This window comes from Sturnira hondurensis, unplaced genomic scaffold (genome assembly GCF_014824575.4).
Source record: "Sturnira hondurensis isolate 20B ecotype Veracruz unplaced genomic scaffold, ASM1482457v3 Scaffold0006413, whole genome shotgun sequence".
Classification (NCBI taxonomy): domain Eukaryota; kingdom Metazoa; phylum Chordata; class Mammalia; order Chiroptera; family Phyllostomidae; genus Sturnira; species Sturnira hondurensis.
Genome location: NW_028079044.1, coordinates 53,971,220 through 53,996,642, shown reverse-complemented (window position 1 = coordinate 53,996,642; position 25,423 = coordinate 53,971,220). Strand labels below are relative to the sequence as shown.

General features: G+C 49.5%; 1 protein-coding gene and 2 long non-coding RNA genes across 9 annotated transcripts in view; 1 reads left to right on the top strand and 2 right to left on the bottom strand.

The window, feature by feature from the left end:
* LOC118988822 (zinc finger protein 250) overlaps nt 1-24,713 on the top strand; it is a 30,107-nt gene extending 5,394 nt beyond the window's left edge. Inside the window, exons 1-5 of one of the 7 annotated variants that reach the window (XM_037048865.1) lie at nt 16,490-16,545; nt 19,883-19,978; nt 20,198-20,324; nt 20,514-20,627; nt 21,726-24,713. In XM_037048865.1, the coding sequence (XP_036904760.1) occupies nt 19,937-19,978; nt 20,198-20,324; nt 20,514-20,627; nt 21,726-23,041 (1,599 nt within the window). In that variant the 5' untranslated portion in view covers nt 16,490-16,545; nt 19,883-19,936 and the 3' untranslated portion in view covers nt 23,042-24,713. The other 6 variants (XM_037048863.1, XM_037048864.1, XM_037048866.1 and 3 more) reach the window with 6 other exon arrangements.
* LOC118988882 (uncharacterized) lies at nt 11,339-13,788 on the bottom strand. The gene is made up of 3 exons (XR_005066858.1): nt 13,403-13,788; nt 13,196-13,200; nt 11,339-11,355 (listed from the first exon to the last, which is right to left on the bottom strand). It is a non-coding gene; the product is annotated as an uncharacterized LOC118988882 (long non-coding RNA).
* On the bottom strand, nt 15,194-16,218 carry LOC118988884 (uncharacterized). The gene is made up of 2 exons (XR_005066859.1): nt 16,181-16,218; nt 15,194-15,324 (listed from the first exon to the last, which is right to left on the bottom strand). It is a non-coding gene; the product is annotated as an uncharacterized LOC118988884 (long non-coding RNA).
* Nucleotides 24,714-25,423: the final 710 nt, after the last annotated feature.

Sequence of the window (25,423 nt, the reverse complement as noted above, 5' to 3'; positions counted from 1 at the left end):
TAAAATTTACTGAAACTTGTCTAGTGGCCTAATGTAATCTATGTTGAAGAATGTTCCATGTATAATGGAGAAGAGTGTGTAACTGGTCTTTTGGTTGGAGTGTATGTCTATGAAGTCCAGCTGGTTTATAGTGCTGTTCCCTATTTCATTATTGACCTTCTGTCTAGATGTTCTGTCCATGTTTGGAAATGAGGCATTGAAGTCTCCAACTATCATTATTATAAAACTATTTTCCCTTTCAAATTTGTTTGCTTCATATGCTTTAGGGTTCTTTTTTGGTAAGTTTGTTTATAACTTTCTATCTTCTTGAAGAACTGATCTTTTTATCAATATATATAATGTTCTTTTCTCATAAAACAGTTTTTGACTTATTTTAATTGTGTCTGGTATTCAGTCACCTCAGCTGTCTTCTGGTTACAGTTTGCACGGGATGTCGTTTTTTGCTTTTCACTTTATTTTTAATTTTTTTTATAAAAGATTTTATGTTTACAGAGAAAATAAGGGAGGGAAAAAGAGAGAGAGAGAAACATCAATATGTGGTTGCCTCTCGCAGTCCCCCCACTGGGGACCTGGCTCACAACCCAGGCCTGTGCCCTGATTGGGAATCAAACAGTGAGCTTTTGGTTCACAGGCCAGCACTCAACCCACTGAGCCACACCAGCTGGGGCTCCCCTTTCACTTTAAACTCACTTGTATCACTGGATCTAAAGTAAGCCCGTTGTTGGACAACATATGTTGCAGGATCATACTTTAAAAAAAACAAAACCTATTCCAGCAATAAATGCCTTTTGACAGTTTAAACTCCTTACCATTTATGTTCCTCATTTTCTGTCTTCTTTTGTGTTTAGTTAATTTTTTGTAATGTACTATCTAGATTTTTTTCTTCTTCTGTGTTTATTTTAAAGACATTTTCTTAGTGAGGGTTACAGTTAACATCCTAACATCCTAAAGCAGTCATTTTGTTCCTCCTTCTGTGGCCTGTTCCCCCACCCCACGCTTTATTGGAATACAGTTGACATTGGACATCGTGTGAGTTGAAGATGAGCCATGAAACAGTTTGAGGTACGTACATGTCACAAATGATCATCACCGTAGTTCAGTTAACACATCCATCACCTCACATGGTTACCATGGTTTTGATGTGGGAATTGAGATCTACTCTCTGAGCAGTTTCCCAGTGCACAGTGCATTGTTGCTTACTCCAGTCACCATGCTGTGTATCAGATCCCAGAGTAAAACGGTCACGTTTGAACTGACACTCACTCACTACAGTAGCACACAAACCCCCACTTCTGTATAGCTCCGTCACCCCCTTTATGCTGTTGTTGTCACAGACGCATCTTCTACGTTGTGTCCGAAAAACAAATTTATATAGCACTGGCTGGGTCGCTCAGTTGGTTAGAGCATCACCCTGATGCAGCAAGGTTATGGGGTTCAGTCCCGGGTCAGAGCACATACAAGAAATCAACCACTGAATTTGGAAGTGGAACAAGAAATTGTTTCTCTCGCTCTCTCCCCCCACCTCCCTTTCTCCCTTCCTCTTTCTAAAATCAATAAATAAAAGTATTTAAAAATTTATAATCGTGCATTTGTCTTTTAAACATGTAAGAAATAGAAAGTGGAATTAGAAACCAAAAATGCAGTAACACGAGCTTTTGTACGTACCTGTGTAGTTACCTCTACCAGAGGTCTTCATCTCCTTGCGTGGCTTTCAGCCCTACCTACTGTCCTTTCACCTTCAGGGCTGCCTTTAGTGTCTCTTGAAGGACAGGTCTGTTGGCAGTCAACATCCTCATCCGTTATCTGGAATGTCTTCATTTCTCCTCCATTTTAAAAAATGACTTTAGAGAGAGAAGTTGGGGTGAGGAGAGAGAGAGAGGAGCGCTGACCCAGGGTTACGGGTTTGAACACATGCAGGAATCAACTAGTGAATGCATAAATCAGTGGAACAGTAAATCAAGGTCTGTTTCTCTTTGTTTCTCTCTCTCTCTCTGTTCTCCTTCCCCCCTTCCTCTCTGAAGTCCATAAAAATTTTTTAATTAAAAAAAGAAAAGTAGAAAAACCAAACAGACCATAACAACAAAATATTGAATCAATAATTAAAAAACTTTTTAACCAAGGAAAGGTCAGGACCAAACGGCTTTACTGGTTAGTCCTACCGAACATTTAAGGAAGAATTAATACCAGTTTTTTGCATAGTCTTCCAAATACTGTGGAAGAAAAGCCAAACAAAGACAGCACAAGAAAATTCATATCAAGATCTTTTATGGCTATAAAACTCTCAAAAAAACACGAGCAGATTGAATCCAGCGGTATAGTATTAGATCCCCATAGTCACCCCGTGCAGAGTGGTTCATCATAAGAAAACCAGTCACACCCTGGTTGGTGTAGCTCAGTGTGTTGAACCCAGGCCTACAAACCAAAGGGTCACCGGTTTGATTCCCAGTTAGGACACATGCCTGGGTTGCAGGCCAGGTCCCCAGTAGGAGGCGTGTGAGATGTTTTCCTCCCCCTCTTCCTTCCTGCCCCTACAAAAATAAATAAGTAAATAAATAAAATTGGTTTTAAAAGAACCCCACAGCTAACATTGGACACAGTAGTAAAAGGGTAAAAGCTCTTCCACCAAGATCAGGAAAACACACCTGCTCTCACTGGTGCTCATCAGCCTTGTGCTGGGAGTTCTAACCAGAGCAACAGGCAAAAAGAAATGAAAGGTATTCATATTTGTAAGGAATAAGTAAAACTATCGCTCTGACAGGAGTAGCTCACTTGGTTGGGTGTCCTTCCAGAAAGCAAGAGCTCACCAGTTCAATGCCCAGTCAGGGGCATTCAATGCCAGGGTTGCAGGTGCGGTCCTCGGACTGGGCGTGTGTGAGAGGCAAGCAGTCGATGTTTCTCTCACATTAGTGTTTCTCTCCCTCTTTCTCCTTCCCTTCCCCTATCTCTAGAGGAAATAAGTCTTTTTAAAAATTCATATGTAATTACATACAAGGACCCCAAATAGCCAAAACAATCTTAGAAGAAGAAAGTCAGAGGACTTGTACTTCTCAGTTTCTAAACCGACCACAAAACTGTGGCAATGAAAGCAAATCGGCACTGGCACCAGGACAGACACACAGATGAATGGAAAAGGACCGGAAGCCTGGAACAAACTCGCACGCCTGTGGCCGGCTGATGTTCAGCAAGGCGCCACAGCCACTTGGTGAGGAAAGCTAAAATTCCAACAGGTGATGCTGAGACAAGGGGATTGCCACATGCAAAAGACTGAACTTGGACCCCTTCCTCATCGGAATTCAAAATTGACTCAAAACAGCCCAACAACCTAAATATAAGAACTAAAGTCATAGAGGGGAGGGAGAAAAAAGGGGAAAAAAGAACTAAAGTCATAAAACTCTTGGAAGAAAATGGGTAAATTTCATAATCTCAGGTTTGGCACTGGGTTCTTAGATGCAACATCAAAACCATGAGAAACACACGGCTGGTGTAGCTCCATAGATTGGGCACGGGCCTGTGAACCAGAGGATCGCGGTTCGATTCCCAGTCAGGGCACATGCCTGGGTTGCAGGCCAGTTCCCAGAAGGGGATGCATGAGAGGCAACCATAAATTGATATTTCTCTCCCTCTCTCCTTCCCTTCCCCTCTAAAGATAAGTAAAATAAAATCTTGGAAAGAAAAAAAAACCCATGAGAAACAGGAAAAACAGAAAGAGGTAGGTAAACTCGACTTCATCAGAATTTTAAAGTTTTGGGCATTAAAGGACATCAAGAAAGTAAAGACACACCCTAAATTGGAAGAAAATCTGCAAGTTGTATGTCTGGTGAGGGTCTAGTACCCAGAATCTATAAAGAACTCTTAATGATTCTACAGCAGAAGACAAACAGCCCAATTTAAAAGTGAGCAAAGGACCTGAGTAAACATTTCTCCAAAGAAAGTATACAAATGGCTAACAAACAAGTGGAAAGATGCCCCAGTTCGGTAGCCATCTGAGAAACGCAAGTCCAAACTTCAGTGAGATTACCACTTCACACCCACTGGGATAGGTGTAGTAAGAAAATAAATAAGTACCAAGTGTCTCCAATGTGTGGAGAAATTGGAGCCCTGGCACACTGCTGGTAGGAATGTAAAATGATGCACCCACTGTGGAATAATCTGGCAGTTTCTCAAAAGATTAAATAGAGCATCACCATATGACCCAGGAATTCCACAGCTAGACACAGACCCAAAGAGCCGAAGACAGGCATTGGCACAACTTGTGTATTTATTTGTACATGTATAAACTTCCGTCACATTCAAAGCCCTCTCCATTTGATGCAGTACCCCTGTGGAGACATTCTTTCCACTACTCACAACAGTTTTTGAACTCATCGATTTTGAGGCCTTTTAATGCTTCTGCAGTTTTTTGTTTCGTCTCTTCCAATCCAGCAAAACATTTCACTTTGAGGTCTTTGTCATCCAGGGAAACAAACAAACAAACAAACAAAAACATTTGGGGTGAGGTTGGGTGAATAGGGAGGGTGGAGCATGGCGGTCATGCCATTTTTGGTCAAAAACTGCTGAACACTCAGAATGGCATGGAGAAGTGCACTCCTCAATCACCCATTATGAAATGGGCAAACTCGTTGGGAAAAAAGTCACTGAAGCCAAATGCAGCCTCTCACAACAACGCCAGCTAGTGCCCTGATGCAGATGGGTTCCTGGAATACTCACCTAGTGGGGGAAGCCTGCACTACAGAAGGTAATTCTGGGGTTTTGGGGGTCCCCCTTGTATACTACTTTTTTTCTATATATACACAGTTTCCTTTTTTTTTTTTTTTAAGGCCATAAGGTTTCTCCTTGGCACACTTTAAGTGTCAGCATCACTGCCCTTTGCGCTTTGGGGCCATCACTAAGTAAAATAAAGGTGACCTGAACACAGGCACTGCAATACAGCGACAACAGATCTGGTCACTGAGATGGTCCCTAAGTAGCCGATAGGTGGGTGGAATGTGCACTCAGGTGTGCTGGACAAAGGGATGATTCACCGCCCTTGGTGGGATAGAGCAGGATTTCATCACGCTACTTAGTGTGCAATTTAAAACCTGACTTGTTTATTTTTGGAATTCTCCATTTAATACTTTCAGACTGTGATTGCCTAGAGGTAAATGAAACTGCAGAAAGTGAAACAGTGGGTAAGAGAGGACCACTGCAGTGTTCAGCCATGAAGAGCGATGAAGCACTAATACATGTGACAGTGTGGACGGACCTGCAAAACAGGAAGCTAAGGGAAGAGTCCAGCTGCAAAAGTCACATACATGGTGCCACTCATCTGAGACATCGGAAATAATACATAAATTCTTAGTGACAAAATGCAGATCAGTGGTTGCCAGGTCCTGGCCCAGGGATGGGGGTATATATGGAGATAGTAAGTTAAAGTAAGGGTTTCCCTCTGGAGTGATGAAGCTGTTCTGGAACTGCACAGAGGTGGTGAGTACACACCACTGCAAATGGATCAAACGAATTACTCATTTAAGACAGACACTTACGTCTGTGAACTTCACCTCCATAAATTAGGAAGATGCGAACAAAAGCCACTGCGGGAGATAGGAGATGAGTGGGGTCTCACCTCCCATGTATGGGACCGTCAGGTGGTGGGTGAGGTACTGGCGGGTCACAGCTATGCCATCAGCAGCAGCTGGCACAGCGCAGGCTTGTGTGGCACCCAAGAGCCTGTGACTCTGTGACTCTTCTGTGACTCTGTCCAGCCTCTTGTGGCACCCAAGAGGCTGGACTTAGCTGTTATAGCTGTTATTCACAGACCCTGAAGCAACAACCAAAAAGAACTTTAGTAGTTTGGGGGGGAGGGGAATGCTAATGGGTTTGTTGCCTTCTGGGGGGACTCTGTCCCCACCCTTTTTTCCAGCTGTGTCAGGCCTGCAGGCAGCACAGTGCTATGAGCAACTGCATTTGCTTTCAAGGCATTCTGCTTTAAACCCAAATTTTAGTTGTCTGGGTTTTTTTTTTTAACAAAAAGAATTTCTTAAGGGAAACCATGTTCCTAATTTTATAGTTCTTTTAAAAATAACGCCCAGGCCAGTGTGCCTCAGCAAGTTGGGTGTCATCCCGTAAACCAAAAGGTCACCAGTTCGATTCCTGGTCAGGGGACGTGCCTGGGTTGTGGGCCAGGTCCCCAGTCAGGGCATGTATGGAGGGTAGCCAATCAATGTTTGTCTTGCTTTCTCCCTTCCTGCCCCTCTCTATAAATTTTTTTTTAAAAATCAAAAGTTAAACTTTAATTGTTTTTTCCAGCAGTTCTTATGTTACAGAGAATCAAATTGAACAAGTCCAGAGGGACCTCTCACAATCCTCACCTACAGGACTCACTCCTGTTTTCTATCTCAAAGACTTCCAGGTCAGCGGGGGCTCAGGTCAGAACCTGGATTCCCACTGCCACCATCTCCCGAGCCACACCGGGACCTTGTCTCCATCAGGTCAGCACACTGTGGCCTGCAGGCCAGGTCCAGCTAGTCAGTGGTTTCTTAATGCCCAGCAAGCAAGGAGCAGTTCGAAGTTTTTAGCAGTTATAACAAAGCAGACCACACAATAGGGACCATACAGCCATGAAGCCTAACATGGGTTCTCCCTGACCCTTTACAGAAGAGCCCTGCCCACCCCTGGGTCAGTTACTGGGGGCAGTGGGGGTACCATGGGTCCTTGGGCATTCGGGCAGTTTTATGTGGCCCTTGCTGTATCCTCCTCCTGTTATCCTGGGACCCAGCAGCATGTGGAAATTCCCTAGACAGTGCTGCTGTGGCAGATTCTTGAAGTTTTAGGTGGTGGCCAGAACTGAGGGGCAGGTTGGAGGGTGACGGGCCCAAGGAGGCTGGGAGGTAGAGGGGGGTACCCTTTACCTGTCCACTCAGCACCACTGACTGTGGCCAGACAAGGGGTTGCCCAGTCCCAGGACATGGCCTGGGCTGCACAGGTCCTTCTGGCTCTGGTGGGAGTGTTCCACGTAGGGCACAACCAAAGGGTGACGTATCTACCCTGCTCAGGAAAGGTCAGGAGCAGTATTGGGGGTGAGCTCGGGGTTGGAGGGACTGGAAGGATGAACTGCTGTGATGTCAACAGGCCACCCATAAGCAGGAGGGGAAGGTGGGAGGGCAGGCAGGAGCAGACGGTGGCAGTATGGCCTGGGTGTCACAGTGAATGAGAGACACTCAGAGGAACGAGGGTTTCCTTGTCCTTACAGGCATGAAGAGACAAGGGAAGGTGCCAAAGCCATTCTGGTATGACAGGGAATTCTCAGAAAGATGGGCGCAGCTGCCTAAACATTGCACCAGGGCAAGAATCCTTCATCAGATCCCAGATGTGCAGGTTTTAGAAAGTAAAGGTGGCTTCAGCAGGTCTCCGAAGGCCTGTGTTGAAGAGGACAGAACCTGACACTGCTCCGATGCCCCCACCACCCAGCTGGAGCCCACTTGGCTTCTCTGGGCCCACCTCCCCCCTTGGTCACTCCCACAGTGAGGCCCAAAAGCCCTTAGCACTGAACAAACACAGACAGCCCACGAAGCTGACAGCATGCACCAGGGGAAAGCCTGGCAAAATGCTGACCCACGTCACATAGGGTGTGTCATGTTTCCTTGTAGGGGGTGGGGTGGCACCTGGGTTTGGGACATATGCCAAGGTACAGTCAACAGTACTTGCCAATGAACTGCTGTGGCTGAGAGGAAGGGCAGTCAGGATGTCTGGGACTTCAGTCTGCACCAGCAGGTAGACCACAGACGACTTCCCGAGGTGTGGGTGCTAGGGCAGAGGGCTAAGGGTTGGCCAGCCTTCAGTTGCCATGCTGCCTTGTCCCCTCGGAGCTTCCCTGCCCCTCCCTGGCCCCCTCAAGAGATCGGGACTTGTACCCCCAGTGGGTCCCTTGCACCCAGACTTGCTGTCTTCGTTTCCCTGTTTCCTTCCAAGTGGGACTTTGTTTGTCATTTCAGATAGCAACACGAGGTCTGAGGGCAAGGAGTTTCTTCAGAAGGAAGATGTTTCTGAGGGTTTAGAATCACAGGCAGAAATATCAGAAAACTGTACTGGTGATGTTTCCCTGGCACCTGAGCTCAGACAGCTCTGTGATGATGTGTTAGAAAGAAACTGGGATGTCCCCAACAACCTGAGACAGGGGCAGTTCCTCTGCCCAGAGGAGGACTTCACACGGGTGGCAGCACTCCTTGACAGCCCCTTAGGAGAGAGCGAGCTGGGCTGTGATGATTTTGAGAGAAGCTCCAATTGGAGCCCAAACCTAGCTGCACGTCCAGGAACTTCTGTGGAAGAGAGTCCACATCCTTACACATGTGGCCAAAGCTTCCAAAACAGCACAGATCTAACCAGCCCCGTAGCTGGAGGGCTCCCCACAGCTGAAAGCACCTTCATATGTAATGAGTGTGGAAAAATCTTCAGTCAGAATTCAGTTCTCAAAAATCATCAGTGGCCTCCTGTGCATGAGCCCTACTGGTGCAGCGAGTGTGGCAAAGCCTCCCGTGTGCACTCAAACCTGCTCAGGCCTCAGGGCGCCCACGGTGGAGAGAAGCCTTATGTTTGCAGTGACTGTGGAAAAGCCTTCAGCCAGAACTCCAGCCTCAAGAAGCACCAGAAGTCTCACATGAGCATGAAGCCCTATGAGTGCAGTGAGTGTGGAAAGGCTTTTAGGCGGAGCTCCAACCTCATTCAGCATCAGAGAATTCACTCTGGGGAGAAGCCATACGTGTGCACGGACTGTGGGAAAGCCTTCCGGCGGAGCTCCAACCTCATCAAACACTGCAGGATCCACACAGGCGAGAAGCCTTTTGAGTGTCAGGAGTGCAGGAAGGCATTCAGCCAGAGCTCACACTTGAGGAAGCACCAGCGAGTTCACACTGGAGAGAGGCCTTATGAGTGCAGTGAGTGTGGCAAACCCTTCAGCCGGGTCTCCAACCTCATTAAGCATCACCGCGTTCACACAGGAGAGAAGCCCTATAAATGCAGCGACTGTGGGAAGGCCTTCAGTCAGAGTTCAAGCCTTGTTCAGCATCGGAGGGTTCACACTGGAGAGAAGCCTCACGTGTGTGACGTGTGTGGAAAAGCCTTCAGTTACAGCTCAGTGCTCAGAAAGCACCAGATAATCCACACGGGAGAGAAGCCCTATGAGTGTGGCGTCTGCGGGAAGGCCTTCAGCCACAGCTCAGCCCTCATTCAGCACCAGGGTGTGCACACAGGCGACAAGCCCTACGAGTGTCGGGAATGTGGGAAGACGTTTGGTCGCAGCTCCAACCTCATCCTGCACCAGCGAGTTCACACTGGAGAGAAGCCCTATGAATGCACCGAGTGTGGGAAAGCCTTCAGCCAGAGTTCAACTCTCATTCAGCATCAGAGAATCCATAATGGCTTGAAACCCCACGAGTGTAACCAGTGCGGTAAAGCCTTCAACCGAAGCTCAAACCTCATCCACCACCAGAAAGTTCACACCGGAGAGAAGCCATACACGTGCATGGAGTGCGGTAAGGGCTTCAGCCAGAGCTCACACCTCATTCAACATCAGATCATCCACACTGGTGAAAGGCCCTACAAGTGCACTGAGTGTGGGAAATCCTTCAGTCAGCGCTCAGTCCTTATCCAGCACCAGAGGGTCCACACTGGGGTGAAGCCCTATGACTGCGCTGCATGTGGGAAGGCCTTCAGCCAGCGCTCCAAGCTGCTCAAGCACCAGCGGACCCACACCAGGGAGTGAGCGCGGGCTAGGCGGCACTCTGACCCACTTCGCAGCGGGGCTCACCTCCTGCCCTCCTCCCACAACCTGCTGTTCGCACAGCCCCTCCCTCCTGCCCTTGACCCACCTCATGTGACCTCCTTTCTTTCTGGTTTTTACATTTCGCTGTGAGACTGCCATGTTTGTGAGGAGGAAACACAGAAACTCCATATTTATGAATGGAGTTCCCTACTGTAATCAAACATAACCAAAAGAGTAAACTGACGTTTGCTTCCAGACAACAAAATTCTGTTTGGTGACCCATGTTCTGTGTACGTGAAATCAGGCTGAGAGTTTGGGTCTGACTGCTGTCACCTTCCCCCCATGTGGCACATACTTAGCAGCACCGATCCCTTGCCTTCGTGCCCTGCTGTAGTCTGATGCCATCTCTCCTCCTCACAGCCCTGCTGTGACTCAGGTCCCCACTCAGGGTGCTGCGCAATGGCAGGTCGCTGTTTCCCAGCCTCCGTTTCTCTGCCTTACGGTCCTGGCTGTCGGCCCCACAGAGGACAGCTCTCTCTTTGCTCCCCTCACCTCCGGTTCTCCCTACAAGCTCCCAGGTGGGGGGGGGGGTTCCAGGTTCATTTCTCACCAAACATTTGTGGAGCACCTGCTAGGTGCCCCCAGAAGGTGGGAACTGGCCTCAGTTCCCCAGAGCTGTACCCAGGCTCCCTGACAGGGTGAGCTCAGTCAAACAGCACCACATCTGCCACCAGGAGGCCCCAGTCACCAGCCAGCAGGTCTCACCTGGTGTGTCAGGGGGGTGGGTGGATAGGCCTCTCCTGCACTGTTGAGGAAGAAATGGACAGGAGTAGTCAGATGTGTAGTTATGGTGGGAAGGTCAGGGTTTGGCTTCTGTTTTCACTGACAGGCTGCAGGAAGTTGGAAGAGTGAAGAAAGTGAGGAAGAGTTGGCTGGCAAAGGTCCGTCCCATGGGTTGGTGCCAGAGCGAGCTGCCTGCCCTCTTACAGCCATGGTCAGGCTTCTTCACCGTCCCCACCACCCCCCAACCTCTGTTCCCGAGGGAGCACCTACACAAGGAAACACCACACCTGCAGTCTGGGTGACAACCTGCCCTGTAAACTGCTCGCTCACTCCAGTCTGCCAACCCTCATGCTCCCTCTTTGCTTTCATGTTTCTCCTTGTGCAGCCTGGATTCAATCACTGCTTCTGTCTGCAAACCCTTGTTGGCCCTGATTGGGGACAGAGCAGGACACAAGGCAAAAACGGCTGTGTGCGGGGGAGAGGACACGTGAAGCAGGGAAGGGGGTCCGGGTGTTTTGAGGGGTCTAGTCTCAGGTGGGGGCAGTCAAGAGTAGGCTGTACTGACTTGTCCTTTGAGCAAGGTCTTCAAGCAAGTGAGAGAATGATAGCGAAGATGGGGCGGGTGATAGGTCCTGAGTGGGAGTGCGCGTAGACCTTTCCAGGGTCATCAGAGAGCCAGGGCAGTGTGGCTGGAGTGCAGTGAGCAAAGGGGAAGCAGAAAAGGTAAGTAAGTGCCCTGGCTGGTGTAGCTCATTGGATTGAGCACGGGCCTGTGAACCAGTGGATCGAGGTTCGATTCCCAGTCAGGGCACATGCCTGGGTTGCAGGCCGGCTCCCTGCAGGCCAACTCCCAGCAGGGGACGCACGAAAGGCAACCATACATTGATGTTTCTCTCCCTCTCTCTTTCCCCTCTAAAGATACATAAATAAATTAAAATTTTTTAAAAAAGGAAATAAAAAATTATAAAAAGGTAAGGAAGTGCTGGGAGCCACCATGAGGGGCGTGCAGACACACGGGTTTGGTCTGGCACTTTAACAGGATCATGTGCTGTGAGGGGAAGAGACCGGAGCAAGCGTATGTACCTCTGTCGCTCCCTCCTCAACTCCCACTGGCCTCTGGTGGCCCCAGCCTCCACACTGCTGGGAGGTCCCTGGGGCCGAGGCACAGGTGCTGGGCACAGCAGCTGCAGGAGGTCAAAGCGAGTGGCCCACAGAAAGGCATGAGCATTGGGCTTCTCTGGTCCCCGGGCCCTGCCAGGCATCTGGGCAGAGCCGACTTGCTTCACGCCGTCTGCAGCCTGAGGGAATTTAACTTCAAGACATTTTGCTTCCAAAGGAAAATGGTCTAGAAGAGCAAATTTCTGTCAACCACAACCTGTTTTCTACTGCTTTCATGATGTTCTTGGAAATCTGTTTTACAGGAACAATGGATCCCATATGAGAAAAAGCCTGAGACATCCCTGTCCCTGAAGCAAGGCCTGTGGCTGGAGCCCATTGGCACAGCAGGGGCCACTCCAAGGCAGTAGGGAGGCCCTTTGTTTCTTTTTTGATTTTGGTAGTTTACTTATTTTTATCAAAAGAGCCTTAATTATTTAAATCACTAGTCTATATGGCAGGGAAGCACAGAGACATTGGGGAGATGAGAAAGAGGAAAGTGGAAAAAAAGACAGGGAGAAAAATGATCGCCTTGCCCAGTGGGGGACTGGGACCTGCACACTGGTGCCCAGATCTCTTAGAACGCCCTTCCGCTCCTGTGGTGCTTGGGCCCCTGCCCACCTGCCTGGGCCCTGCTCCTGTGTCAGGGCAGGATTCTTTTTTTTTTTTTTAAGATTTTATTTATTTGTCTTTAGAGAGGAAGGGAAAGACACGAGAGAAATATCAATGTATGGTTGCCTCTCGTGCATCCCCAGCTGGGAACTGGTCTGCAACCCAGGCATGTGCCCTGACTGGGAATCGAACCGCGATAGTGTGGTTCACAGGCCCGTGCTCAATCCACTGAGCTACACCAGCCAGGCCAGGGCAGGATTCTTGAAAAGGGCCACGATAAATTCCTGTGTTGTGACTTCTCTGAAAATTCCCTACAACTTCTTTTTACTTATTTTTAGAGAGGGGAAGAGAAGGAGAGAGAGAGAAACATCAATGTGTGGTTGCCTTCACCTGCCCCCTATTGGGGGCCTGACCTGGCCTGCGACCTAGGCATGTGCCCTGACTGGGAATCAAACCAGCGACCCTTGGTTTCAAAGGGTGGCACTCTCTCTCTCTCTCTTTTAAAATAAAGATTTTATATATTTATGTTTAGAGAGGGGAAGAGAGGGAGAAAAACATCAACGTGTGGTTGCCTCTCACATGTCCCCTACTAGGGACCTGGCCCACAACCCAGGCATGTGCCCTGACTGGGAATCAAACCGGCGATCCTTTGGCTCGCAGGCTGGCACTCAATCAAGTGAGCCACACCAGCCAAGGCCCCTCCAATTTCTTGTTCTAACACCTGGTTGCCTACTGACTACATGGTTCCCCTGAAGCCTCCCTCCGCCTTGTACCACTGGGAGGGTGTTCCCCTTGCTCCTTGTTCCTACTTTTAGTCAGGTTTCCTATCTCCAACCAACAAACCCAGTTCCTTTGAGGACAACTACAAAGCAGCCCTAACAGCTAGCAGTTAGGTACCAACTCTGGTACCAACTCTGCCAAGATCTTCATGTTCTTGGTAGGGTCCTGGGATCAGAATGATGTGGGGAAACAGTCTTCCCAAAAACCTACTGGCTCCCTTTACAGAGGCAAAGCAGGGAAACCCTGGAGTGCAGTGTGTGGAGAGCGGGGCTGGATCTATAGCAATCTTTAAGTCTTTATGAATCTGGGGGGAGCTCCAGGGTCTGTGGGGAGAACCCCTAGGACTCTGATGGCTGAACATAGTGCAAGCCACGCCACGCAGCCTCCTCAGCAGCAGAGTCTCAACCGCGCCACTCACCTAAGTCTTCACAAGCAGGAGCCAGACCATCACCAATGGGCCCTGGGCATGGGCTGGGGGAAGCGGGGGCGGGGCAGTGCGACCCGGGTCCCAGGCACCCATGGGGCTTATTCTGAATGCAGGGTCTTCTGTGCTCATTGGGTTGGCTCTGAGCCTTTCCAAATGTCAGAATATCAACTGGAGAGACCACTCCCACATGGAAGTATAAGAAAAATGGCATCTTGTCCTGGCCAGATAGCTCACTTAGTTAGAGCATCATCCCGAGACACTAAGTTTTGTGGGTTCAATTCCCAGACAGGGCACATACAAGAATCAATGAGTGTATAAATAAGTGGAACAAATTGATGTTTCTTTCTTTCTCACCCCCCACCTCTCCTCCCCTCTCTGTAAAATCAGTAAATTTTTAAAAATTAAAAGAAAAATAAAAAAGTGGTGTCTCAGACCCATGGGCAAGGGGTGAACATATATGTAGTACTGGGATAACCAGTAGCCATTTAGTTACCAAACTCATTCTTCGTATCATATAGAAGAATAAATTCCAACTGGAAAAGAGATTTATATACAAAGAAACAAAACCAAACAAGTACTAGATGAAAACAGGTATAAAATTCTCTAGAACTGGAAGTTAGGGCAATTTTAGTATGGCTCAAAATCAAGAAACAATAAGGGGAAAAAACACTGATAAGTGTGACTACATGGAAATAAAGTTTTGCATGACCAAAAAATAACCAAGTACAAAGGCAAATGACAAACTGGGGGTTAGTCAAAAGTCAATATAAACACAACCGCAAAAGGACAATTTCCAGCTTGGCGCTCTAACAACATAGGAAAAGGACCAAAAAATTCAGGTGCACGCCCACAAATGCAGACTTTGGCCTCTGATCCTTTTACACTGAGCATAGTCAGGGGTCCTGCGGTCAAAAACCACAGCAGGTTCAAGAATGACAGCCAAGGTCATGGGCTCCCTCTGACTGCCTGGAGCAGTGTGGACATTTTTAAAGTACAGTAACTACTCACAGTTAATTGGATCAAGTAGAGTTGGTGGCAGGCCTTGATTTCATCATGCACTTGAAAGTGTTAACAATAAAGGAAACAAAAAAGTAGGTATAATTGAAAGGGTGACATTTAAATGCTTAATCCTCCACTTGCTTTAACAAATAGGAGAGCAAGTGTGCACACATGTGCACATGTTTTCTGAGCAAACTGTTTCAGGGATTAATCAGAGATGCAGAACCACTCGGAGACAGGAGCTTTTTATGTAAATCATGTGATGGTACAGAGATTGCATGTCACAGAATCATGGGACATAGCTGGGTCAGAACAGGAGGCTGGGAAGGGCAGAGAGACAAGTTGGGGCCTATGGTCATAAGCTGGAATCCAGGATGGACGGAAAATTGTGTTTTCCTTGATGGTGTGTGTGTCCTGAAGAAGTGAGGGTTTGCTGTCACTGAGCAAAACAGCCAGGAACCAATGAAGCTGAAGGACCCAGAGGAAGATGTGTGTGGCCTGTTGCTGTTTCATGCCACCCAGTGAGCCAAGGGACATGTGTGAGAGGCAGTGGTGCCTCTCAGACCTTTCACAGCACTTAGCACCTCTGGACATACACTGAGATTCACACATTCCCTGTGCTGCCTGCCTTCCCATTCACCCGTGAGGTCCAGGAGCACAGGGATTCCCTGGGAACTCTATCTTGTTCACTGATGGAGCCATTGTTCTTTCAACCTTTATGAATATATGAACATTTTCAAAATAAAAACTTGTGGAGGAGAGAGCAAGGTGTGCTGGGTCCCACACGTATCAGTTCTCTGTTGGGACCAAGGTTGCTGGGACAGAATTCACTCTGTAGTGAAAGATAAACTGAGGTACATTTTAAACTCTTCCACTAAAATTTAGAAGCGTGTACTTGAGCAAACATATGTTGAAACCGGGCAGCGCCAAACCCAGCTCTGCGGGAAGCAGAGCTGGGAAGAGGTTTTCATAGGGAAGATGCAGAAGCAAAGCATGGAAATTGTGGACTGGCTACAGTTCAAGCAACTGTCTCATCTGGGAAGCCTGGCTGGAGTTTGCTTACGTAGGTACCAAAGCATAAAAGCCACTCAGACCAATGGCCTCCTTGTCTACTTTAACACTGTCAACTGGCCAAGCACTCCTTGTCCCCAAGCTTCAGTCCCCTGGCCATGGGGACCCTGCTCCACTGGGGCATGGGATATGCGAAGTTCCCTGAAAACAGCTGCCGCTCACGCCGCTGCAGCACCGGCTCGGCGTCCTCGGCTGCCCCGCTGCAGAACCGCGCGCGTCATCCCACTGATGTCCTGCCTCGTCCTCGGGTGGACAGAACCCCTCCAGCACCAACCTGTCTCGCTGGTTCGTCCTCAGCGCTCTGGGCCCCACGACATACGTGCCAGGTGAAGGGTCTCAGGCCCACGGCTCCTCCCAGCAGCCTGGGCAGGCCCCCTCGAGCCGCCGCTGGGGAAGACGCGTTTGCGTCTCGGTGCGCCCACAGCCCCCCAAAAAACACCAATGAGGGTAACCACGAGTTGGTCACTGTCACCCATGACGACCACCGTCAGGCCGTCGCCTGACGGGATAGCAACCAAAAGCTATCCCACGGAGGAAGTGGCGACCTGCACCAACGGAGAAGGGACCTGCCAGTGCGAAGGCCAGAAGTTCTACGAGATGAAGGCCCAGCTACTCACAAGCCTAGCGCTGGGCGGCGCGGTAGGGAAGGGGAGGGCACAGGAAGCTCTTATGAAGCCGCCGGAAGTGCGGCCAGTGAGAGGCTTGAGCGCGGTGTGGCCTCTCTAGGCGGCGCGGAGGCCTCGGCTTTCCTTGGTTCCAGAGCTTGGAGCTCTGTGGTCCGTTAAGCAAAAGACGCCGGAGGGGGAGGCGGGGACGATAGCCGGTCAGGCTCTAGGATTGGTGGTCCGGGTGAGTGGGCGGGGACTGAGGAGGCGGGGTCCCCAGGGATTGGTGGCTGCGCAAACCAGGCGGTGCGTCCCCTTTGTCCGAGTGCGCTGCTGCTGCCGGCCGTCCCTTCGCGCGTGAGGCTTCGGTGCGGATGGTGAGTCAGGGCCGGTTAGCGCTTGCGGGCCATGGCCCTCTGCCCTCACTGGTGCGGGCGCCGACGCGGCCTCCGCCCGGATATGGCCCTTCCCCTCCAGCACTCACTGTACCCTTCCTCCTCGCTGGTACCCTTCCGCTAGGAAGCGCAGTAGCCTCCTTCCCGGACCCCAGAGTCTCATCCCCCCGCCCCCCAACCTCTCCCTCGCCCCGTACCCCTCCCGCGGGTGCCAGCCCTGGCGGGTTGGAGGGGTGCGGGGGGGTCTCGGCAAGGTCTGGGCTGGGAGGCGGGGCGCGGGTGCCCGGGGAGGGTGGTCAGCCTCGGGGGGCGCCCGGAGCGTCCCCCCGCTCGCCGAAAACCGCCACGGGGGCGGGTGAGCAGAAGTGAGTCTCTGGAGCTCACAGCCTCCCTGCGTTCCCTGCCGACACTGTCTCTCCCCCGTGACTTTGTAAGAGCCCGTTTTAATGAATGAGACAACCTTTTCTCACAGTTTGCAAATGCTTTGCTTGTTTTTATTTGGTTTTTTAGTATTGTAGTAGACAATATGTAATAATTTTCTACAAAATACAAGCACGTCAGAAAAATATAAAAAGTGAAAGTCACCCTCCGCGACGAGCGGCAGTGCGCGCGGAAGAGGCCCTGGCTGCTTTGCTTTGTGTTGTTTCGGATATACGTGCTCTTTTTTGTTTCTAACCTAAAAGGAGGTTCGGAGCGTTTGCTGGGTTTTCTCTGCTGCGAACTGCCTTGCCGGCCGCGCGTTCGACGGACTGTGGCGTCCGACCCCGTGTGGGGGGACTGGGAGGTGGACAAGGTCGAAGCTGGGGCCCTATCCCCGGAGCCCAGCTTTCTCGCCAGACTGTTAATTTGCGTTCGGATGATCGGTGAGGTCGCCACTTCGCGTGTTTTAGCCCCAGAATTTCCTGTGTGATCTGCCAGTTCATATTCCCATATACGTTGAAAACATTATTCTCAAATGATGGTTTGGTTCTGGCTTGGGGGTTTTTGAGGTAGAGAACTTAAACTATTTAATGATCAAATATTTACCCTTAAGGGTTTGTGTTTTAAGGGCTTTTCCCACTCCAAAATTATTTTTACAATAAATTCTTGTTTTTCTCTGGATCCGTCTGGAATTTGGTTTGGTGTAGAGTAAACTGGGAAGCCAGCTTCATTTTTTTCTCTAAATCGTGTTATTTCTAAGTTTACTTATTGAATAACTCATCTTTCCATTGATTTGGCAAACTACCACTTTTGTGTATTACATTCTTACATGTCTTTGGCCCATTTCTGCATTTTATGGTGTCCTTGATGTACATAAATATTTGAATTCATGAAATAGATCTGTCCCCCAGCCTTTCTGCTTTGGCTGCTTTGCTTAGAAAATCCCTTCTTATGAAAACTTACCTGCATTTTTATTCAGTTTATTTGTGATATAATTTAAAATTTTAATTCCTATTCGTTAATTAGCTTAATGGATTTATTAGACTTTCTGAATATGAGATGATCTAATTTTTTTTGTCCTTTTGTTTGTTTCTTTGCCTTTTGTTCTACTTACTTTCTGGGAGATTTGTTGAGCTTTATGTAAAGGTGGTTTTATTTTTCCCAAGGCACTGAACCCTTTGTTCTGGTAACATTTACCGAGTCATCTCTGTTACAGCAATTTGGACCATAGATGGGGCCCTGCTCCTGAGTCTCTGAGCCCTCTTCTCATCCAAGCCAACCTGGCTCTGTCCAGGGCTTTGTGGCTGTAGTGGGCACAACTGACATCACATTTCTACGTGTATCCTCAGTGTGTTTGTTTGCCATTTGTGACTAGATCATTTTCCCTATGTTTTCTGATTAGGGGTTGCTGGTGTAAGGTAGCTGGCAGCTTGGATGCCTATTGTGGTCATTTACTCCAGAAGGTTGCCCGTTGTACTTGGTACTCACACCTGGCTGAGCGCTGCATCTTCTTAAGGTGGTTTACACTCTGGAGGGCAGGCTCCGTGGACATGAGGGGGGCAGGGCATTCCAGCAGGGAAACCTGGGATAAGGGGGATGTGGGTCAAGGGAGGGAGATCTAGGAGGCGTGCAGCTGCCCAACCCAGGAACTCTGAGGGTGTCTGTCACAGCTTGTCACTATGGGTGATGTCTTTGGAAGGACAGGCATCAAGACCATCAGAAATGACTGCTCTACTTGTGGACTATCTTACTCTCCATCTCAATGCTTCACTAATAACTCACTTTTTCACTTTAAACTTAAAAAAAAAAAAGACCATCAGGAACTCCAACAAGGTTACGTTCCTAAAACTTAGCTTACAAAGCAAAATAATAATAATAAAAGTTAAATTCTAAGCTCTTTGCGTCTCTGCGGTCCCTTCTTTAGATCCTATCCGTGTTTTTCTTCATCCTGCAAAATACCCCCATTGGAATTCTAATTAGAGTTGTATTGCACACACACGCACGTTTGGGGGAAATAGGCATTTCTGATGCACAGAGGGGCAGCTGCCTTCGGTGTGTGCCTTCTGGACAAATGTCCACATACCTGGTGTTTCACAGAGAAAGCAAGGTAAAGGCGCCCCCTCTGGCTGGCCCATGAAACATTCTCCAGAAGGACGACTGTTCTTTACTGTGAAATTCTTGGAGGTGAACTGCCTGCTGGGCTTCTGTGCCCCACTGCAGATCCCCTTCCACATTCCAGAAGATGGGAACCCTCCTCCTGTCAGAACAGCTCCTGGTCCCTTTTTTCCAGCAGTTTGGTGGGACAGACACCTCAGCTTAACTTGTTTAGAATCCACCTACTCACAGGCCCATCTGCCAGATGCTTAGATCAGATCCCTGGGGTACTAAGTCTCACTCTAGCAGAACCCAGCCCCCCAAAGGCACTGGGGCAGCCAGGCATAACCAAGCATAGCTGAGATGTCAGAGTAGCCACAGAGGATCATGGTCAGGCCAAGTGTGCAGGGGATGGGGTGGGGTCCCCACAGGAGAGTGTGTCTGCAGCAGAGCCATCCCTTCCCAGACTCTTTCCCCTTTGGGGAATTGTCTCTGGGGCAGCCTGGCCTGGCACCCCCACCAGACCTGATGGCTACCTGGCACCTGTGTGAATGTTCTCACATGGGCCCTTGTGGGCAGACTGTGGGCCAGGCCAGGGGAGCAGGGTGGATGGCCCAGAGCCCTCAAGTGTACAGAGGTCTCCAGGCATCCCAGAATTGTGACCTCCTGGGTCCACACCTAGAACAGTATGTTTCTGTGGCTCCTGAGCAGTAGGGTTAAAGCTCACAGAGGGCAGGGCTCCCCTGGGAAGTCAGGGTCTGTGCCACAAAACCAGGATCTTCATGTGCTCCCTTCTCTTCCTCAGCCTCATAGGCTTCTCTGAGTTCCATCTTCCTCAGAGGCAACAGGGAATTGGGCGATGGCAGCAGCCAGGCTCCTGCCACCACCAGCAGGACCTCAGGTAAGCTGCCCAAGGCCTGTGTAGCTGCACTTCTTCCCACGCCCAGTGGCAGCCTGGGTATCAGCACATCCCCTGATGTCCATGGCCCCTTCCTATCACCCCATCAGCTCCCAGGTATCATCAGGCTTTCCCCCATTTTGGGGTATACCTCACCCCATGTTGCTTGCACCTACTCTCAGATGTGGAAACAGCCTGACCTTCAGTAGCCTGTCTTTCCAGGCCAAGGTGACCTTTGAGGATGTGGCCGTGCTCCTCTCCCAGGAGGAGTGGGACCAGCTGGGCCCTGCTCAGAGGGGCCTCTACCGACATGTGATGATGGAGACCTACGGGAACGTGGTTTCGCTGGGTAAGGCCCCTCAGCAGGCCAGTCTGCCTGTGGGCTTCCTGGGAGTGGGGCTATATGGTAGTGGCCTTGTGGTCTCCTATGGGAGTGCTCAGCTCCAAAGGGAGTTTGGTCCTCTCTGTCTCACACCCACAGCCTGCTCAGGTTGGGTGAGGGCACTCTAAACAAAAGGCCTTCGCTCCCCATGAGCAGGACTTCCAGGGACCAAGCCCAGTGTGATCTCCCAGCTGGAGCGAGGAGAAGAGCCCTGGGTCCTGGACGGGCATGGAGCCAAGGAGAGCAAAGGCCTGGGCAGCAGTGGTTCAGGTGAGTGAGAGGAGCTGGCCCTCCTGCATTGAGGGCTTAGCACATCCCAGTGGCCAGGAGTCTTCAGGAGTGGCTTCCTCCTGGGGCTCTCCCAGCAAAGGGGCCTGTGGGCTGGCAGGGCTGAGCCAGGAGAGGCCAGGTCTTGATGAGTGCACACCTGTGGTGATTATGCCCTGCTAGGTCCCTATCCTTCTGGGACATACAGAATTTGAGAGCTCCCCTGGCTTGTGCAGAAAAGAGCAAAGCACCCTGTGTGGAAGGGAGATTAACCTGACCCTATGGTGAGGCTGAAAGCACATTGTTTAAAATGATGAGCAAGGGAGTCTGCCATCCCCACGTGTGTATAGCGTCCTGGGGTCTCACACACTAAGTAAGGCAAGATACATGCAAAACAAAACAAGACAAACTACAAGATTTGGGACAAAGAAGAAAAGCATTGTTTCTAGTTGATGTAATTGTCTACTTGAAAAAAGGTTGATTAGAATTCACAAGAGCAATTCCCCACGTTGCTGAAGACACATTAAGTTTTACTTCTATTCATCAGCAACAAAGATGGGATAGATATTTTCCTGTTTTACTGAGAGAAAATTTGCCATCCTCCTGGCTTCCTTGGAAGCCCCATCTCTGGCCTAAACTTATTTCTTGTATCCCCTGCACTACACTCTATACAAGGAAGAGCTCATAGGCCCCTGCATATGAGTGTGTATTCCTATGTCTCTGGGATTAAGCTGGCTGGTGTGTGTGTTGTGTCTGCCTGGCGGGGCTCCTCGAAGTTGTGGGTGATCCTGCATTTCTGCTCCAAATGGCCTCTGGGAGCTCAGTGCACAGAGGACTGACTCCAGGGAAGGCAGGCCTTAGACCGCCATGGCCATTGGTGCACTTCACACAGAAGTGACCTCAGGCTAGAGGTTGGACCTTTCAGCCTGTGCACATTTCCTGTTTCACACTGCTACACTGTCCCATCCTCTTGGCTCACCCAGGCAAGTGCACCGCACCTCTGGCTACCCCTGGCAGCAAAGCCACCTACAGAGCCGCACCTGAGCTGCAGTTTGAGTGGGCTGTCATTTAGCATTTTTTCCTTTGGATGTGTTCTTTTAGAATGTGAGAATAAGGGAGAAAACCAAAATAGTCTGAAGCCGTTCATTTCAGAGGAAGTGTCCACAGTTCTGGGGAAAACAGCCCCAGGGCGGATTGATCAAGGAAGTGACAAACCTGAGCAGAGCTTCCATCTGAGTCCAAGCTCCACAGGCCCCCGTGAAGGTCAGGTCTCCAGCCTAAGCAAGCCGCTCACTCGGCAGTCGGCCACTCCCAGTGGGGAGAGACCCTACAAATGCATCGAGTGTGGGAAATGCTTTAGTCGGAGTTCCCACCTTCTCCAGCATCAGAGGACCCACACGGGAGAGAAGCCCTACGTGTGTGGGGTGTGCGGGAAGGCCTTCAGCCAGAGCTCGGTCCTCAGCAAACACAGAAGAATCCATACGGGCGAGAAGCCCTACGAGTGTAACGAGTGTGGGAAAGCCTTCCGTGTGAGCTCAGACCTTGCCCAGCATCACAAGATCCACACAGGAGAGAAGCCCCATGAGTGTCTTGAGTGCCGCAAGGCCTTCACTCAGCTCTCACACCTCATTCAGCACCAGCGGATCCACACTGGGGAGCGGCCCTACGTGTGCCCACTGTGCGGAAAGGCCTTCAACCACAGCACTGTGCTGCGCAGCCACCAACGGGTGCACACGGGGGAGAAGCCCCACGAGTGTGCAGAGTGTGGCCGGGCTTTCAGCGTGAAGAGGACTCTGCTGCAGCACCAGCGGGTGCACACTGGGGAGAAGCCATATTCCTGCAGTGAGTGTGGGCGCGCTTTCAGTGACCGGTCAGTCCTCATCCAGCACCACAATGTGCACACAGGCGAGAAGCCCTATGAGTGTGGGGAGTGTGGCAAGGCCTTCAGTCACCGCTCCACGCTGATGAACCATGAGCGGATCCACACTGAGGAGAAGCCCTACGGCTGCTATGCTTGTGGCAAGGCCTTTGTGCAACACTCCCACCTAATCCAGCACCAGCGGGTGCACACCGGAGAAAAGCCCTACGTATGTAGCGAATGCGGGCATGCCTTCAGTGCCCGCAGGTCTCTGGTCCAGCACGAGAGAATCCACACAGGTGAGAGGCCCTTCCGCTGCACACAGTGCGACAAAGCTTTCAGCTTGAAAGCCACACTGATTGTGCACCTGAGGACACACACAGGCGAGAGGCCCTACGAATGCAGCCGCTGTGGGAAGGCCTTCAGCCAGTACTCCGTGCTCATCCAGCACCAGCGGATCCACACAGGTGAGCGGCCCTATGAGTGCGGCGAGTGTGGCCGTGCCTTCAACCAACATGGACACCTGATCCAGCACCAGAAGGTGCACCGGAAGCTGTGACCTCAGTAGCCACAAGAGTCATTCACACTCAGGCACACAGACCTGGGAATCCTGTAGCTTAGGAGAAGCCCTGTGGTAATTGAGGGTCACAAAATAACTCCAGGGAGAAGCATTGAGCTTGTTATTCCTGTGGGAAAACTTAGAGGGTGCCTGTTTAATTTTCAAAATCTTGGAAGTTGTATTGGAGAGTAATCACAATTGTAGTGAATTTTGGTAAAGACAGCCATAATTCTTCAACATTAGGTAGTTCAAGAAAGTTCAGGCATAAGGATTACTGTCACAATAAAACTTTCTTAAATTCCAAATAAAGGTTTCTTAGAACATTTCATGCCTTTCCAAAAAACAATGGCTACTCTAATTACTACACTTAGAATTAGGATATTGGATTATTTGCAGTATCTTGTTAAACCACTAAAGTGCTATGTGGATGGAATGCTATTGAAGTGTCATGAAGTAGCATCATGTAGTATGGCTAGGAATCCTAAGTGTGTAGAACCTCCTGTTTTGTAAGGGGGGAAAAGCAAACATTAAACACTATGTAAATTTCTAAAACCCTTATCTGGGGCTTTACCTTTATTCAAGATCAGAAAGGATGTCCTAAGTTTCTAACTCAAAAAATGGATCTTTTCCTCAGAACTCACCCTTGTGACCAATAGACCCTGTGCCCCAGGTGTCATAGCTGCAGTGGGTGCCTCAACACAGGTGTTTCCGAAAGACATTACTAAAAAGACATGGTGTCTATTTTCAAAACAAAGTTCTCAAATTCGAATAGCTCTTTTTCCTATCAAATATTTTTATTTCTAAATTTGAGGGATTTTGTTTCATTTTCTTTTTAAATTCCTAGTTCCAAGAGTATATTATCCAGTCACATGCTATAATGGACCTGGTTTATTAATTTTTTAAACTTTTCTCTAAAACATGATCCACCTCAAGAAAAGTGAAGCACTAGGGATTGACCCTTAGGCCCACAGCAGTGTGCTGTGATGCAGATGAAAGCTGATGTCCCTTGTGCAGACACTGCTGAGGGGTCATCGGTCCCCGAGAGCGCAGCTGTCGCCCTCACTCAGGCCACCCACAGCCTGCCACTACTCGGCACAAATCCTAATCCCATGGAGGAGTTAGAACTAGTCATGTTCCCGGCAGAATGAGAATAAAAGTTACATTAAATCATGCTGTTCGGTGTCCAGAATACCATTCTGCCTTTTCTTGCACCAGCTGCTGTGGAGCCCTTGGGTGAGCATCGGGCTCAGTGTCCATGGAGCTGGGTGGCAAGCACATGGTGCCCTGTCCCTGGGGAGGCTTGCAGACTGCAGTTCTGCCCCGGGAGCAGGAGGTAGCACACCACCTGGTGACCCATATGGTGGTCACTGTTGGAAGTGGGCATCAGAGGCCAAAATGACCTTTGGGGTCCCCAAACCCTGATAATGGCCTTCTTGGCCATTACTTCCCAGCTCTGACTTGTCAGAAAGCATTCAATACTTTTATTTTGAACTCTTCATATTTTATGTATTTTAATCTCTTCAGAGTGTTTCTCCTTATCACTAGCAAGAGTTTGACAGTTCTTTTCAAATTTTTTATTATTCGGGGAACATTTTTGTCCATCTGAGATTTTTTTTTCTGTGTAACTGTATAACCTGATGTACCTTCCAATAAAACCAGTAATGAGTGGAACACACTTGTGGGTGAAGGAAAAACAATAACTTTGGTGTAAGTGTCTCCTACAATAAAGGAAAATACAACCCGCCAAGTCTGAAAAGGCCTTTGTGCCAACTCCAAACGAGCAATTAGGAATGGGTACTCTGTGGCACACAGAGCTGTGAAGGCATGGGGAGGCGTGCTTTGGGGCTGGCTGCTGCTGTCGCTAATACAATCCAACTTACCTAGTGTGGGCCACAATCCATGGCCCATGTCTGGAGGAAGATGGCTGCTCAGGTGGCAGGCAGCCTGAGAGAAGCAGGGCACTCCTGCAGGCTTGGCCACCACAGGACACTCAAAGCAGAGGGCCTGGTGGTGGAGGCCCAGGAGGATCTCTCCCAAGTTTAGTAGACTTGACTTGGCAGAGGAAGGTCACAGGGGTGGTACTGGGGGGTCTCTGTTAGGGCCCACCTGAGTGACTTTGGGAAAAACTTGGTTTCATGCATAAAAGTTCCCAAGCTGAGAAATACAGATGTGCAAAGTTCAGAGGTCCCCAAGACTTGCCTTCACTTCTAATACCATCACAAGTTTTGAGGTCACCAATGTCACCCTCAAGTTCAATCATTTGCTACACTGACTCAGAACTCCTTCTGAAAGCTGATACAGGATGACCATGCATTACAGGGAACAGACATTAAAACCAATCAGCCAAGAGATCACATGGGGCAGAATCCAGGACAAGTACCA